At 62.3% G+C, this 16,893-nt stretch overlaps 5 protein-coding genes across 5 annotated transcripts; all 5 read left to right on the plus strand.

Annotated features, from left to right (window-relative positions):
* Nucleotides 1-530: 530 nt before the first annotated feature.
* On the plus strand, nt 531-3,272 carry LSCM1_07541 (uncharacterized protein; the record flags this gene model as incomplete). Its single annotated transcript, XM_067324908.1, has 1 exon — nt 531-3,272. One exon carries the CDS (start codon nt 531-533, stop codon nt 3,270-3,272), a length of 2,742 nt encoding a protein of 913 aa, XP_067180753.1.
* A 765-nt stretch (nt 3,273-4,037) lies between these two features.
* On the plus strand, nt 4,038-6,956 carry LSCM1_07542 (uncharacterized protein; the record flags this gene model as incomplete). The annotated part of the gene is made up of 1 exon (XM_067324909.1): nt 4,038-6,956. One exon carries the CDS (start codon nt 4,038-4,040, stop codon nt 6,954-6,956), a length of 2,919 nt encoding a protein of 972 aa, XP_067180754.1.
* A 366-nt stretch (nt 6,957-7,322) lies between these two features.
* On the plus strand, nt 7,323-8,099 carry LSCM1_07543 (uncharacterized protein; the record flags this gene model as incomplete). The annotated part of the gene is made up of 1 exon (XM_067324910.1): nt 7,323-8,099. One exon carries the CDS (start codon nt 7,323-7,325, stop codon nt 8,097-8,099), a length of 777 nt encoding a protein of 258 aa, XP_067180755.1.
* Nucleotides 8,100-10,321: 2,222 nt separating this feature from the next.
* On the plus strand, nt 10,322-12,133 carry LSCM1_07544 (uncharacterized protein; the record flags this gene model as incomplete). The annotated part of the gene is made up of 1 exon (XM_067324911.1): nt 10,322-12,133. The coding sequence occupies one exon, from the start codon at nt 10,322-10,324 to the stop codon at nt 12,131-12,133; it is 1,812 nt and encodes a 603-aa protein (XP_067180756.1).
* A 1,967-nt stretch (nt 12,134-14,100) lies between these two features.
* On the plus strand, nt 14,101-16,296 carry LSCM1_07545 (uncharacterized protein; the record flags this gene model as incomplete). The annotated part of the gene is made up of 1 exon (XM_067324912.1): nt 14,101-16,296. One exon carries the CDS (start codon nt 14,101-14,103, stop codon nt 16,294-16,296), a length of 2,196 nt encoding a protein of 731 aa, XP_067180757.1.
* Nucleotides 16,297-16,893: the final 597 nt, after the last annotated feature.

The raw sequence follows: 16,893 nt of genomic DNA on the forward strand, positions 1-16,893 counted from the left end.
CGTGTCTCTCTCTCTCCCTGTCTCTATCGTTATCTCGTGTGTACACGTGGAGGTGCGGGACGGTTAGCGTCGTCCGGCTACGCGCCTCCTCCTTGCTGTTCCACAGATCGGCGCAGGTGCGCAAAAAACCGCTGCAGTCCAAGTGTGCACGCGCCACCTCCCTCCCCCTCTCTCCGCTTGCTTTCTCTTCTGCTGGGGGTGGGGCGAGGCAGGGGGGCTCTCTTATTCTTTACGTTTTCGCCGGTGGTGCGTGTCCGCTCGTTTGATTTGCCGCAACGTGAGGTGAGAGAAAAAGGGGGGGTCGCGAGAGGGTCAGCGCAGGCCAAGTTGGGGGTGGTGCTGTTTAGTGCTGCCGCCCCTCGTGGCAGTAGTGGTCGGCCACGCACATTTCTCCCACCCCATCCCACTCTCACCCCTTTCGCCATCTGTGCGCGTTCCTCCTCCGTCTGCGTTCGCTGTCATCTCCTGCATGCGCGGTGCGCGCCTCGCCGCACTGCCACCCACTGGTCGCCTTTTTTTTGCTCCTGAACATGTCTGCCACCGCCGCGTCGTTGCGGGCGCGGCAGCACCAGTCGCTCAAGGAGGAGGCGATGCTGTCCTTTGAGGTGGAGCTCGACGAAGCGATCGAGCTGCCGTGCGGTTTGGATGCTGTCGACATGACAGGTGTCGCTGTGAGCGTGCCGCGAGAAATTGCAAAGGCCTTAGTACCTGCTACATGTACTGCCCCCGCAGACGTTGCAGGAGAGAGTCACAGCAGTACCGCGAGCCTCAGAGTCGCCGCGAGTGGCAACGGCAAGACGCCCCCAAACACCACCGCAACCACCGACGGCGTCACCTCGCCTATCGCCACGTCCGTCAACACAGCCGCCACGACCTACACGGCGGCAGCGGTGTCGCATGCGCTGACGTGGAAGGACACCAGTGCTTCTCAGCGGCGTGCCGAAGCGCAGGCGAGCCGCGAAGAGGAGTTCAACCCAATGGTTCTGTGCCCGCTGCAGAACCTCGGCAACACGTGCTACTTCAATGCCGGTGTGCAGCTCCTCGTGAACTGCCCCGCTCTCGTTTATGCAGTGCGCCACTCGCCATTCACACGGAGGACGCAGAACAAATTGCTCCCCCACCTACATGCCGCACCGATGCCAGCGGCAGCGGCAACAGCGAAGCTGTGCCTGAAAGGCGGTGCCGCCACCCACGCGCTCTTCGAGGAGTTCGCCGCTTTACTCTCCCGCATGGAGGCGGGATGCGTCGCCGGTGAGAGGGCGGTCTCGCCCCTTCGCGCGCTTGACTCCCTCGCCCTCGTGTATCCGCAGTTCGAGGGTCGAAGCCAGCAAGACGCGGGCGAGATGATGACGTCCCTCCTTGCCAGCTTGGAGGAGGAAGGTGGCCAGTACGTGGAGGTGGCCCAGCTGCTGCAATCGTTTGAAGAAGATGCCATGGCTCGGCGGCTGGACCCGTTCTCCTCGGCCCCCTCACACGGCTTGGCGGTGACTGCAGCCCCGCCCCTCCCGGACGCCGGGCCACAGCAACTCAATAGCAGCGAGCCGTACAGCTTCGAGGAGTACTCGCCGCCGTCGCTGCTCTCCTCCACCAGCACAGACGCCCTCCTGCCGGGCCCGCACAGTGCGCACTTCCTCACCGTACTGCGACTGATGGACCAGGTGAACCGCGAGAATGAAGCGCTCGAGCGGCGTGCGAAGCAGCGGCAAGGAAAGCCATACACGGGCGCCTTCAAGCCCCCGCGGCTGCACTTCAGCCCACTGCTAGACGGCTTCCGTGGTTATACGCTGTCGCAGGTGGAGTGTCACAACTGCCGGGCCGTGTCGCGCGTGGTGAGCCCCTTCAACGGGCTGCTGCTGGATGTGCCAACAGCAAAGCAGCGCCGGCAGTACGCGATGGCGCACCCGAACGTGCCGCGCCGCGTCGACTGGGATGGGCAGCCGCGGCAGGTGAAGAAGCCTTTTCGGCTGACCTGGTGGAATCCCCTCTCCCTGTGCGTCGCGGCGTGGAAGCAGCTGAGGCGACTCTTCCAGGATCCCTTTCCGTACCCGCTGTGGCTGGGCGAGTGCCTTGACATCCACTTCGAGCCGGAGGTGCTGCGCGGGTGTAATAAATACCGCTGCGAGTCCTGCGGCACCGCCAGCGAAGCCACCAAGTCGGAGACACTTCTCACGCTGCCGGAGTATCTGCTCATCCACATGAAGCGCTTCGAAGTCGGCCGCTTCTTCCACAGCAAGAAATCAGACCCCGTCTTCTTCCCCGCTTCGTGGCGGCCGCTGACAGAGGCGCAGGCGAGGCAGCCGCCATACAAGAAGGGCCACCTGCGGCCACCGCTCCCGGAGTACCTCGACCTGCGGCGCTACCTGCACAGCAGTGCTGCACCGTTCGCCGAGCCCATTCCACCCTGCCTCGAGCCCGCAGAGGCCGAGCCTCACCAGCAGTACCACCTGAGCGTGGGCGATGCCAGCAGCCCCATGAGCCACATCCCCACCACCTACACGCTAGACGGCATTGTCAATCACCACGGCGGCTACGACGGCGGCCATTACACCGTCTTCCTCTACAAAGCGACAGAGGAGCGGCAGGCGTGGGTGTACATAAGCGACGATGAGATGGAGCAGGCGGATGACGTGGTGGCAACGGATACCGAGTACATCCTGCTGTACCGCCGGCAGCCCCTCGTGCAGGCGGCGCCAGAGTCCGACGAGGCGGAACAGCTTCGCCGGAAAGCGCGGTACTACCTCTCTCCGTCCTCTTCCCCCTTCCTAGCCGCCCAAGCCGCCGCTGCCGTCGCTGACCTTGGCACCAACAAGCCTCACACACCATCTTCTTTGTCATCCTACTCCGCTGGCGCCGTGGCTGGTGCGCCACCTCACACGGGAACCGTGGCGCCCGCGCCGTTGGTGTACATCTCGCGCATGTGGCTGCAGCGCGTCGCCTTCCTGCAGGAGCCGGGCCCCATCGTGAATCGTCTTTGCTACTGCCGCCCAGAGGATCGGGAGCGGGTGAGTCTACACCATACGATATTTCCAGCCACCGTAAAGGTGCCGGCGGAGGTGCCCCACGTTCACGGGCCTCCGGTGGATTGGTTTTACGTGCCCATCACGCAGAGCGATTACGAAATGTTCTACAACGCGTTTGGCGGCAACGCAGCCGTAACGGCGACGGAGTACGAGTCGCTGCGCGCGATGCAAGAAAGGTTCTGCGCCGAAATCGACACAGCAGAGCGGCAGCGGAGGCGGTGCAGCGCATCTCGCCCTTCTATGCAGCACTGAGCAGCCCATGTAGCGGAAGGCAGCCCCGAGGGTGACTCCCGCTGTGGCTCCGTGTGTATGTTGTGTGTGTACGCTTGTATGCGTGTTTGTATGTCGACCTGGAGTAGGCATCTCTGCTCAGCCGCGCCATCGAAGCGGGCAAGGGGGAGGGCGGAGCCGAAGAAGCAACGTTCTTATTTCACCATCGCCTCTTTCATGAAGTGGCGTTGTGCTTGTGTGTTTGTCTGCCTTTATGAAGCAAGAAGATGGCACAGGTAGAAGGAAACGTAATCTGTGCAAAGACGGTGCTGATGCGCTGTTCTATGGAGTGAAGGGGGGGGGGCATGCAAGGGGGCGGTCAGCAGCTCTGCATCACCGTCATCGGCACTGGTGGGCGCGCGTGTGACTAGGAAGAGTAAATGTGCACCACGACGGTACAGCTAATCTGTGCGGCCCCTCCCCACCCCCTCCCCTGGCTCATGGTGCATATGTCTGCCGGCACACATGCGCAAGAAGAAGCAGTGGCGGCGTATGTGCTGCGCCCCTCATCAACATCCTCCCTCTTCATCCTCCCACCACCACCCCTTTCTCTGCCCCGGTACTCTCCGATCCACAGCTCTCTCTCACCCTCACCCCAAATCATAGACGTGAACACGACGGCGCTCACTACGGCACACACCCCGAGAGGAGGTCGCTGTGCATGCGTGGATTTGCCCACTGTGCCATCCTTCGGGCGTCTGCTACGGCTTCCTTCCCACCCACCCACCCCACTGTCGCCACTCACAGATGGACGGCGACGACGCAGCTAGCCGCTTCATTGACCTGACGCCGGTGCGGCCGTCGCGGCGGCCGGCAGCAACGCCGCCGCCGCCACCACCCGACGGGGCGGTTGCTGCCTTACCCACGCTCGGAGAAGCGTCTGACGCAGTCACTGTGACAGCCTACAGCGGGCCGACCCAGCAGCGCTCAGAGGAGTACGCGTACATTTGGGGCACTGGCATTGCTGTCGAGGTGTTTCGCGAGGAGTTCCGCCGCTACCTCGAGACGTTTGCGCTCTGTCAAGTGTTGTCCGATCCGCCACGGCGCATGCCTCACTCCAAGAGCCGTGGAGTCGAAGCGGCAAGCTTGCGCGTGGCCAGTCCGCTGCTAGCTGGCAGTGGCGGTCGCACCAGCTCGCTTGCCAGTGACACCGCCGCCGCCGCAGCAGCAGCAGCAACCACAACCTATGCACTTCAGGAAAAGTATTACCTGAAGGAGCTCGTACGCATGCACATGCAGGGCCGCAGCACGCTCGAGGTCGACTTTACTTGGCTGCAGCGAGTGGCACCGCGGCTCTATGTGCAGACGGTGCACCACCCGACTGAGTGCCTGCAGATGATGTCGGTCGTAGCGGAAGAAGTGTACCGTGACGTCCTGCTACTCCGTCACGGCATCGAAGTGGCAGACGACGTGCTCATTACCGTTGCAGCGAAGAAGCTGCCCTCCATGTGGACGCTGAAGCAATTGAGTCCGCAGCACATCGAGCAGCTGCTGAGTATCAGGGGTATGGTGATTCGTGTGTCGAAGGTCATCCCCGAGATTCGGGTCGCCTGCTTCCAGTGCTGGAGCTGTCAGTACCAGGAGCGCAGCGTGAGCGGGGACAAGGGCCGCATCTTTGAGCCGACCCGTTGCGCGCACTGTGGAAAGCTCTACTCCTTCAAACTACAGCACAACCTGTCGCTCTACGAGGACAAGCAGCTCGTCAAGGTGCAGGAGTCGCCGGAGCACGTCGCGGACGGCGAGACACCCATCTCGATCGGTGTCGTCGTTTACGGCAGCATGGTAGATGCGGTCGTGCCGGGCGACCGAGTTGTTGTCACCGGTGTGTACCGGTCCACCCCGATTCGGCTCAACGCCAACACACGCATCATCAAGAGCATCTTCGCCACCCACATCGACGCCGTTCACATGGAACTGGTGCGCGCGGCCCGTACTGCAGAAGCAGGGCCGAGGAAGGGATCCCTCGCCGCCGGCGCCTCCCACCACGTCTCCACGCCCACGTTAGCAACGACCAAGACGGCGGAGGGGGACCTGTCGCGTGCGGCGCTGGTGGACACGGCGCGCCTCGACATGTTTCACTCCCTTGCCCATCGCCCCGACATCTACGAGGTGCTCCTCCACTCTTTCGCCCGCACCATCTGGGGCCATGACGACGTGAAGCGAGGCATTCTCGCACAGCTTTTTGGCGGGACGGCGAAGACGTTCGTCTTCAGCGAGCGCACCAGTGGCGGTGCTGCTGCAACGACGAGCAGCAACAGTGCTGTCTTCCGCTCGGAGCTCAACGTGCTCCTATGTGGGGACCCCGGCGTGGCCAAGTCACAGCTGCTCACGCAAGTGCACGAGATTGCACCGCGCGGAGTGTACACCTCCGGCAAAGGCAGCAGCAGCGTCGGCCTCACCGCCTTTGTCGTGCAGGATGGTGACACGGGGGAGCTGGTGCTGGAGCCGGGCGCACTTGTCCTTTCTGACCGTGGCCTCTGCTGCATTGATGAGTTCGACAAGATGAACGAGGCCACCCGTTCAGTGCTGCACGAGGTGATGGAGCAGCAGACCTTGTCCATCGCCAAGGCCGGCATCATTGCGCAGCTCAACGCCCGCACGTCCATCTTGGCCGCGGCCAACCCGAAGGACTCACAGTGGAATCCGCAGCTAAACGTCGTGGAGAACCTTCAAATCGAGCCGACGCTGCTCTCGCGATTCGATCTCATTTTTCTTCTTCTCGACTGCCACGACGCCGCCGAGGATCGACGCCTCGCCGCGCACGTCCTTTCGCTCTACATGGACACCTCGAGTAGCGCGTGCACTCGGCACGCCGTCACTAGCGGCGGCGGTGCGGCTGCAGGGCGTGTGCGGCCGCAAGGCGGCGGCAGCGGCAGCGAGGACAACTCCAGTGAAGAGGACGGGGAGACGCAGTGGCGCAGCACAGCCAGTGCAGGCCAGCCGACCGTGGCGTCGACCGATGCAGACGGGGCCACTAGCACCCACGTGGATGCGACGACCGGGCTGTCGGTCGAGGTGCATATGGAGCTCGACGGCGAGGTGTTCTTGCAAGGCCCTCCCGATGCGCCTTACATGCCGCCCGGTATCCTGTCCGAGTACATTGCCTTGGCGCGCGAGACTGTCTTTCCAAAGCTGACAGAGGCGTCGCATAAGCAGCTTGCACGGTGCTATGTGGAGCTGCGCCAGGCCCGCGGCAGCAGTTGCACGGTATCGGCGACGCTGCGGCAACTCGAATCCATGATTCGGCTCTCCGAGGCTCGCGCGAAGATGCGCTACGGCAGCGAGGTCACCATCGAAGACGTGATGGAGGCGAAGCGCATCATCAGCGCCGCTCTGAAGAAGTCCGCCACGGACCCAACCACGGGGCTCATCAACCTCGACATGTTCCACGCCGCCGACCCCGGTAAGAACACGGTAGAGGGAAACATGCGCCGACTGGAGGAGCTGCTGAGGCGGCGCTACTTCACCCAAGGGCGGCGCAGCGTCGCCGTGGCGGAGTTGCGCTCTGTCTTCAACGAGCAGCAGTCCGGGGCAGCGCGGCCAGTGGCACCGGCGCAGTTTGTGGAGCTCCTCGCCCTTCTCTCCGGCGGTGACGTGGTGCAGTCCGTCACTGCCACCACGGTGACTCTGGCGATGAGCGGTGCCGCAGCGGAAGCAGCGGTATGACGTGGCGATGCAGCGACAACCATAGACGGCTCTGTTGGGCATAGAAGAGGTAAAAAAGGGGCCTCGCGCCCTATACGACTCACTCGCCTCTGCGAGCGTCTGTGAAAGCTAGCGTATGCCAGCACCTCCTTTGGCATCAGTTCAAGGTCATGGTGCTGAGCGCGCACACACATTGATGTTGGTGAAGTGTCTCCCTCTGATCACTCGATGCCGCAGAGAGCTCTTCTGCGACGTATCTCCCCCCTCTCCCCGCCCTCTTCTTCTTCTCATCCCACCCACCCTTGTGACCTCTTGCGCGCCTCCTCGGCGAACGCACACGCACACAAAATGCATCTGTGCACAGTAGATACGCATCAGCGCTGTACAATGCCCCTCATACGGCCTGGCATGCCAAAGCCGCCGCCCGGCTTCGATGCGATCCTGGCCCAGCTGGAGAGGTACAACGAAGAGATGAAGCTAGCCATCCAGCAGGAATCAACAGGCGTCGTCGGGGCGACCACCAGGCCTCGGCACGATGGCCTACGTGGCGCTCGAAAGCGCGCTCGTGATGGGGACGACAACGCTGGCGAGGGCACACTGACGCCGTCGGCAGACGCGTTTTCTACCGTCGAAACCGCAGAGAGCGAAGTCGGCTTCCCCAACGTGGACGGCGATGCCGACATCAAGACGAAGGAAGAAGTGCCGATTCCACCGCTGTGGCACATGGCCTCCATCAACCGCGCCCGCACTCGCTACGTCTTCCTCGCCTACTATAAGCAGCATAGCATTTCCAAAGAGGTGTACGACTACTGCGTCGAGATGAAGCTGATTGACGGTGGGCTCGCCCGGCGGTGGCGGCTGTCGGGGTACGAGCGGCTGTGTTGCACGACGTGCGGTGTGCCAGGAGCGGCAAGCCTGGCTGCGAGCATTACGTCCAAGTACGCCTTTCGAGATCGGCAGGAGCGACGACTATCCACGTCGGCGTCGCAGCAGCGCATCAATGACACCGCCACGTGCATTTGCCGGGTGCCGGCGGCCCAGCGCAAGAGCAAGTACTTCGTGGCGTGTGCGGTGTGTGGATGCCGCGGCTGTTGTTCCGCGGATGCAGCCAAGGTGACGATGGAGGGAGCCGGCAGCGGAAAGACTGACCACATGCGGGAGTAACAGCCGCCGAGCGCACCTCGAGGAGCATAGAAAAGGGGAAAGAGTAAGGGAGGGCTGTTGTGGGGAACGTACGGGAAAGGCGTGGCTGTGCGGGTGACGCTCAGGGCGGTCCTTCCTCTCCTCCCCTTTGAATGCCTTTGGCAGGGCTCCTCTTCGCTCGCTGCCGCCTGTTGGGTGTATGTGCACGCGCGGGTGCGTGTGCGATATGCCACCCCGCCCCCTCACTGAGCGACGCCCCTCGCTCTTTTTGAAGCTGCTGACGACGAGCCCTCCTGAAGAGGGCATCGCTGCGGTAGCATCGATCAATGACGGCCCTCGAGAACCCCTTCGATTTTCTCTCCCTCTCTGTGCGAGAGAGCGCAGGGTCGTGCTGGGCGGGTGTGCACAGTGATGCCTCGAGCACTCTTCGCGCATGTCGGCTTCCTCTCTTCGCCTTTGCGCTCATCCTCTCTCCCGCCATCGTATCGCAGAAGTGCTCCCCGATAGTGAAACGGCGCATATGTGAAAAGGATTTACGCTGACGAGTAGCAGAGGCAGCCTCGATGGGGAGGAGGAGGGCATGTGTGCCTCGTCTCGGCCTGGATGCGTATGGCGCTGCCGCGCGTGGCGCGCGCTGGAGTGCTGTGGTGGGCCAGGGCATGTTGTCCTGGAAAATCGTGGACGTGGTTACCGTCGTGACGTCGGTGATCATGGATGGCGGTGTCCTGTGTGCAGCAGAAGAGAATCGGCAGGGAGAGCATGTATCACAGGTGCGTCGCCTGGTTGATCCGCGTAGAGGGAGGAGGGGGCCCACCCCACGTCGCCGGTACACTTGGAGGGGTCACCTCTGTTCTACTTGGCTGCCGAGCGAGGCACGTCTCATCTCTTCTGCGGAGGAGTTCTTATGGTAAGAAGCAAGAAGGACTCGCGCGCTATTCGGCCAAAAGGGCCGCCACGCGCACCGAAGAGAAAGAAGTCCCGCTCACATGACCGCATCTGAGTGCAGGGATGCGGCACCTTCATCCGCAAGGGCGAGCGTGTGAGTTCTCCCTGATCAAGCAGCGAAGCGCACGCCAATCCACAGGTGGTAGGGCTTGCGGTGTGCCGTCTCGTTGGGAAGATGGACTCCTTGATGGTGGGGGGAGGTAGCAACTGCGTTGGTGACGCGCCATTTACCCTCGCGCGCATGTGCCATAACAGCCAACTGGTTTTGGCGGCGTTGGACGCAGTCTGCGTAGCACACGTATCATGGAGGCTGTGCTCCTCTTCCACAACGCTGGTCCGCTGAAAGCTGCTGGGACGACGTTGTCGCGTCTCATTGAAGTGTATGCTCCCCTCACCCTCGCCCCTCCCGCCCAGCAGGGGGGCTTCCTTCGTCTGATCGTATGCGCGTATGAATGCCACGTGTGTGGCATCGGCACTGCTGGCTTGGGCACCTTTCGTTTCTCCGTTCCTGCGAGGGCCGGAGAGGCGCCACAGAGAGCGATTGCCGGCGGAGTGACATGAGTCAGAGGATGGCAACGGGAGTGCTACGTGCCTAGCCACGTACAATTCTGTATATATATATATATATGAGACGGAGCTGCTTCCTCGGGAAAGTTCGGCAGAAGCGTACGCAGGCGCTGCCGACCAAACTTCTTGGGAGGACCCCCTCTTGCCCTTTTCGGCGGGGGCAGGTGCCCATGTACTTCCTCTCTATCTCTGCAAGCTAAACCGCGAGTACGGCGAGCCTTTTTCTTCGCCCTCCTCCCCGCCTGTCGCCCCCTCGGCAAGCGAAGACTGCGGGGCAGCACGCGATGTGACAGGCAGGGATACGGCCAAAGAAATATATATATATGCTTCAGCCTTCTTTTGTTTCTCATCTTCGCATCCTCCACTCCACCCGTCACTCTTTGGCGTGCGTGTCTCTCTTCCTCCGCCGCTCTTATCTCATTGTGTGCAGTCGCGTCTCGCTGCGTGTGCTGTGCTTCGGGTCGTGTGCGGCGGTGATCGCTACTGTTCGTCCATCGCTGGTGAGGTGGTGCTCATTAATATATATATATATATTCCTCACTGGCGCATACACCGTCTCGGCGCACCCATCTGCGCCTCGCTGATTCCGTCTCCCGCCCAGCAGCAAAGCGAAGCGAAAGAGTAGGGGTGTGGACTCTCCGCGTGGCGTGTGCGGTCGTCTCGCTCGCTCACGCCGACATTTTTGTGTGGGGCGTCGTTCTCTTCGAGCGTGAACGATCCTGCAGCCAAAGATGTGCTCGCATGCGCGCCACAATGGCGCCGCACCAGCACCGGCACCTGAGGGACAGCTTCTGGGCAACTACCTCTCCGTCACGTACACAGAGCTCTTCAAGGCGCATGTGTTAGACGTGCATTTACCGAACATGCTTGTCGGCATCAGCGCCAGCATCGAAGTACCGCTGGTCACCATTCTCGGACGGCGCATCGGCGCCAGCTACTCCTCCATTGCAGACTACATCTCCGTCGTCGCCCTGTGCCGCACGCTGATGGACATCCCGTTCGGCATCATCGTCGAGTACATCGGCGTGCGTAACGTAATGTTTCTCTGCCTGCTCCTCAACATCGCCGCCTCCTTCGTTGGCTTCAGCATCGAGAGCAGCGCTTCGCTTTTCATCTTCTGCGTGCTGAGCGGCATCAGCCTCGGTGGCTTCTTCCTCGCACGCCACATCTTTGTTGCCGGTGTCTCTTCCAAGCAATACCGTGGTCTTCTCATGTCGACTCTGTCGGGGCTTCTACGGTGGGCACACGTCATTGGTCCCCTCATCTCGGGCCTCTTCGCCACATACTGGAGCGACGTCCGCTATTCTTTTGTTGTGTCAGCTGCAACGAGCGGCATCGCCCTCATCGCCTTCGCCATCGAAACGTGGTCGACTCGATACCAGCGAATATGCGAGCGCACGTGCACGGTGAGCCTCGTGTCGTCTGTGGCAGCGACTCCGCTAGACTCAGAGCAAGAGGAGGACGCCTTGACCGCCAGCAAGAACCACCTGGGTGGCACTGGCAGGGACGGCGAATACGTGGCGTCGCCACTGCTGCCGCCGGCGGTGGCGCGCTTTGCGTCACAGAGTCGCAGTGCCAGCAACGTGTCGAACTCATCGGACCGGCGCGCCATTGTCGGCGCCGAGACCAGAATCACGCTTTCACCCCCGCACGTCCATCACCCCAACCGCGCAAGCCCGAACAGCGGCGTGAAAGCGCGCTCCGGCAGCTGCAGTGTAGCGAGCGCGACAGTGGCGTCACTGCATCCGAGCACGGGGGCCTGTCAGGAGCACTACTTCCACCTTGCCACTCTCTGGAGCACCTTCATCGACTACTGGAGCGTGATATGGCGCCTCGGCCTGTACATTGTGCTTGCCACCGCGCTACGGGCGAACCGCAAGGTACTCATTGCCTTTGCGGGAATGCGTAGCGACATGACGGATGCGCAGGTCTCTTACCTGACGGGCTTCGGCTTCATATTTGATGCCCTCCTGTTTCCCCTCAGTGGTTTGGTGATGGACCTGCTCGGACGGCAGTTTGCCATGGTCCCCGTCACCGTCGGGCTCGGCATTGTCTTCATGTTCCTGCCTCTGTGCACCACGGCGCTTCAGCTCTATGTGGCCGCGTCGGCCTTCGGCATCGTAGACGCGCTGGGGTGCGGCATCATCATGACGCTCACGGCAGATCGAGCGCCGCCGCGCTATGCGGCACCGTTCTTCGGTATCATGCGCACCGTACAGGACATGGGCCATCTTGTGGGCGCTCGCGGTGTGTCCAGCCTGATGCGCTACGCTGGCTTCAACGTGTGCTGCTGGATGCTGGCGGCGATCGGCTTCTTCAGTGCGGCGTGGGGTGTGTACGGGGTGCGCAGCGATGCAGAAGCCCCTCCCGAAGCACCACGGCTGGAGCAAGCAGCCCTCGTCGCCCACCAGCGGCGACTGCGCAAGCTCTATTCCTGCTGCCATAACGGCGATGAGGCGTTCCCGCTGACAGGCATGTCGGCGGCGGTGGTGCCACCCGGGATGACATACGGCACCACGACTAAGCCACAGTGTGCGTCGTGAGTCGAAGCTAACGAGAGCGTGTAGGGTGCCGAATCGCTTATGCGGAAATGAGATGGGGCGTCCTGGGTTGTGGGGGAGGGGAGGACATCCAATTGTGGCGCAGCGCTTTCACCGCATGTCCAACCTGCTCACCTGTTCACTCCTCTGCAGCGGGGCGATGGTGTCACATGGCATCCGCTTCACGCTGGGTATACGCGTCTGGGAATCGGCACGAGAACGGAAAGGTGGGGGAGATGCAAAGCTGCGAAAATGGAACGCTCAGCGCCGTTGCCACTGCGAGCGCCACTTTTTTTCAGCTTGCCCTCTCCCCCTTTCTCTCTCTCTCCTTTCTCCAGCCTCAGTCTCAGCCTTCCGATGAGGTCTCTCGTACGTGTCGAGAAGTGGAGCTCGTAAGCGCACCCACACAGATGCTCACACACACGAGACGTACGCGCTGCCCATTCGGCCGTTCGACTCCCCTCCTCCCCCTCCACCGGTGCGTGCGTATTCGAACTGGCGCCGTCGTGTCTCTATTTGGCGTGCACTTTTTCTCCATGCATGTGTGTATGTGTGTGTGTGTATGTGTGTCCGTTCGCGGGGTGGCCGTTCTCTTCTGGCCATCTCAGGTAGAGAGCAGTGAGGCAAACTTGAGAGAGGGAGAGTGTGTGCGCGACGGTATCGACACAATTTTTTTCTGTATTCGACTTCGTTTTCTTGAACTGTCACTGCTCAGTGTTATTTTTGTCTCGTCTCGGACGCACCTCCCGCCCATGCGGGTGGACTGTCCTCCTCCTCGCCTCATACACGCGCCCACGCACACGTGTATCACCCTTCATGCGTGCGCCCCCCTCCTCACTCAGTTCCGCGTTTGGGTGTGGATGCCTGTTCGTGTCTGTGACTGCGTCTGTGTGTGCGTGTGCGTGTGTGTGAGGCCCTCCTCCACGCCCTGAATCTCTACGCCTCTCTTGAGGGTCAGGTGGAGGGCTGGAGACGCTCAGGCAGTCCCCCACCCTCTATCCCGGCCAATAGCGGGCCGCCTCTGATCGGTGACAGAGTTGCGTGTCCGCAATACTGGGGGGGGGGTCAGGGCGGCCCCTCGCCACTGATGTCGGCGATCGGGTCGTTGTCCCTGTCGTGCCGGGGTGGCCCACGGCAGCGCATATGTCTTTACGATCTAAACGGTTGTCGACGTGTCACCTTCGCTCGAGCGCGTTTCACCCGGTGGCGAGCAGCATAGCGGGCGCAGCTGTGACGCGGCCAGGGGTGAGTGGTGTTCAGCTTGCGTGAGCGAGGGCCGCAAAGTCATCGCTTGGATTGAAAGGGAGAACCTTTCCCATCACAGCCACCCGCCTCCCACTCCCCATCAGCTCCGGGCCCCTGAGCTTCTGTACAGCCGCCACTCCTTAACCATTACGGTACGAGTGGGACATGACGGCGTACATCCGCTCGTAGTCCCCCTTCTCGCATGGGGAAAGAAAGCGACAAGCGGCATTACAGGGAGCCAGCATAGGAGGGTTGGGGGAGGGCGGATCTCACCCGCGCCGGGCTCCTCTGTCTCCCCACTCCCCTCAACCCCTTGTGCACCCCTGTCACCCCACTGCTTACCTCCTCCCTCAGCCCTGTCGCGAGTTCCCTTCCCCCCTCTCCCCCTCTTCGCACGCACGCGCACATTGCAAAGTTAACGCCCAGCTGCACTCCGCTCTACCCAAGCGTATCTGGCTGGGGTGACAGGGAAGAGGGCAGAACACGACCGAAAAGAGGTAGAAGAGCCGCTGCGGCATCTCCCGAACGGAGCGAAGTGGCACTGTGCTGCGCTACAGGGGGAGTGTTAGCTGAGGGGTGTGGCTGTAGGCTCACCTCTCCCCCTCCCCCCGCTGCGCTGCTGAGCATTCGTCTGCACCTCTGCACACCTCCGCATAGCCGTTGGCGGCGAAGAAGAGGCCACATTTTGCTCGCTGCCCACGCGCGAGCGCACGTGCCGCTTGCGGATGCTAAGCCTTCTGTGGGAGCTCCTTGTGAGCATCGCTGTCTGCATCACACTAGCATATTTCGCACTCCTGAGCGTTCCAGTGGAGGCGGACGAGGCAGAGTCGGCAGCGGCGGTGTCAGTGGATGGCGAAGTCTCCGCGAGGCCGGGGGCCGATGCAGATGGTGCCTTCCCCGGAACCGGCCACGGCGAAGCAGCGTACGACCACACGTATAAGCCACTTCTTCTCCCGCCTCACAAGCTGCCTCTCTACACGACGATCACTCGTTGCGTCTCCCTGGCAGAGGGCACGACCCTTGGCGTCGTCTACCGCTGGCTCCTCATCAATGGTCTTCGTTTTAGCCCTCGCGAGGTGTACAGCGAGCGTGCACTTCGCGAGTGGGGCTATGGTCGTTCCTTTAACAGCTTCGGCAGAGCGATCGGCGGATCGGATGTGAATGATAGTCTAGGCGCCGCGGGCCGCTCGCGTCGCCGTCTTCGCCAAGGCACGGCTGCGGTGGCGGCACCGCCAACGCCGCTGCGGAAGGAGAGCGCCCATTGGGTAAACGTGCTCATACGCTGTGCCGCCTTCCTGTGCCTCGGTGGCGGTACCGTGAAGCCAGAGGTGTGGACGGACCACCTCCTCTACGGAGCGGAGAACGTCTTGGACAGCGTCAGCGCGGGCTACGAGAAGCGCATGCAGGTGCGGGCTGCCGAGGCGAGGGGCGAGGCGGCCCCATCTGTGAGTCCTGCCCAATCATCGCGGTTTCTTACGGCGCCTCGAAAACCGCTCTTGCGCATCCATCTGCTTGAGCTCGGCTCCGGCCTGCTCGGGGGTGCGTCGCGCGGAGTACGCCACCCCCCATTGAGCCTGCACCACAGTGCTGGTGACGCCGCGGGAGGCTCTGCAGCACCGCCGAGAGCCGCAGCACCCGTCGGACATGCAGCGGCGTTGGCCCCGGCACGTTCACCGAGCATAGCAGCATCGGCAACTGAACCTTCCTACCACCATCACCACAGCAGCAGCGCCACTAGTAGTGGCCACTGCCAGCAGACGAAGGCGCGCGCCGCCCTCGATGCCACCAGCTCCCTCCTCTCATCCTCCGTGGCAGGCCTTAGCACGGCAATCGCAGATGCGGTTTCGTCTGTAACGACTCGCGGCACTGATAGCGCGCGTCTCGGCGAGTCGGTGGGGGGCACCTCTATTGCCGAGTACACGAGCAGTGCAGGCGCTCAGCTTGGCGTTGTGCTGCCTCGCGTGGAGGGTGAGGTCATCTCAGTGGAGCAGGCCTATAGTGACGGCATTCAAAAGACGCCGCCCGCCCCTGCCGCGTCGCACGTGGCCTCCGCTCACGCTCCATCGGCACCCGCTTCGGCCATGCGGCCATCCTCTCTGCTGCCGCAGGCACCGGCAACTTCTCCACTGCGCTGCTTCGCAGTGCCCTTGCTCTACGAAGATCAGCGATTTCACTTGCGCTTTGGCTGCTGCCTCCCACTCGCCGCTCTCCTCCCAGCCTCTCTCTGTGTGCCACCGGATGCCCTCACCCTGGACTGCACCGTCGCCGTGCATCGCGTCATCTTCAGCGGGCACCTCTACGCTGCGTTCCATGGATCGCGCGTTGAGCTGAGCTTCCCTACCGCGCCACTCTTCACGGCCGTAGTGAAGGTGATGCCTGACACCAATGACGCCAGCAGTGTCAGCGGGTCGGTGTCGGAGATCAGTCACCAAGGCGTCTGGGGCATGCGTACCAGCCGGGGCAGTGGCGCTCATACCGGAGCGGCGGCGGCGACAGCCTTCACGGCAACGTACACGGCGTGCAATGAAGCAACTGCCGTTGGCGGCTCCACCATTGGTGGAGGGCGCCACTTGTACGACACAGTCGCGCGGCCCCCGCTTCCTCTGCGGCCCGGGCTGTACAGCAGCAGCAGCAATGCCACGTTCCACTACCATCGCAGCGGCGTAGGCGGACGTGGCAGTGGCGGTGGCGGCGCTTCAGGGGGTGGATCGTGCGTAACGGAGTCTAATGAAAAGGTGCAGGAGGTGGTGCTGCTTGCGGTGCGCCGCCTAGTTCAGTCCCTGACACACCCGAAAGTTTTGGTGGGTGAGCTTGTGTGTCAGCATCCTTCCGGTAGTGGCGGCGCGGCGGAAGGTGGTGCGGAGACGCAGCTGCAGCTGAAGTGGACTCGACAGACAGCCTCGCTGCCACTGTGCATGTGAGAAACGGGAGGGAAAGGCGCGCCATGCCGGATCTGCGCGGGCAGCTCACCGACAGTAGCCCCCTTCCGTGTCCCTATGTGTGCTTGTGTGTGTGTGCTTCGCTATGGGAGGTTCGAGTGGCGGAGTCAACGAGAAGGAGGGGAAGGCCGGGCAGGAGAGCAGAGATGTCGCGCCTTCCACACGCCCCACCTCCTACACTGCGCTCTCACCGCCTTTGCCTACGCGTACATTCGCCTCCTTGCCACTTAAGCGGGCGCCGCAGAAAACGCAGCTACGCTTTGGCGGCTGCACGGCGCGCAGCGCTCCCGTGTGAGGTACAATGAACACACATAAAAGCTCCCTCCCTCCCCCTATCAAAAGTTGGCTACAAGCGCGTATCTGAGTGCGTCACATTGTCGCGGTGGCGGACACACACATACCTTTCCCCCTGTATAGCCACTTGTGTTGACGCTGAGTTGGAAGAGCAGGTGAACGGGGGGAGGGGGGCGGCCTTTCCCGCTGATCCTCTCACGTTGCTCTTCTTTTCTGCACCCCATTCCCCTTCAACTCTTCGGCGCTCTAGACACACACACACGCGCCTAAGTGCGCACGCGCGCA

The sequence above is a fragment of the Leishmania martiniquensis genome, chromosome 9 (genome assembly GCF_017916325.1).
Source record: "Leishmania martiniquensis isolate LSCM1 chromosome 9, whole genome shotgun sequence".
NCBI classification, from domain to species: Eukaryota; Euglenozoa; class Kinetoplastea; order Trypanosomatida; family Trypanosomatidae; genus Leishmania; species Leishmania martiniquensis.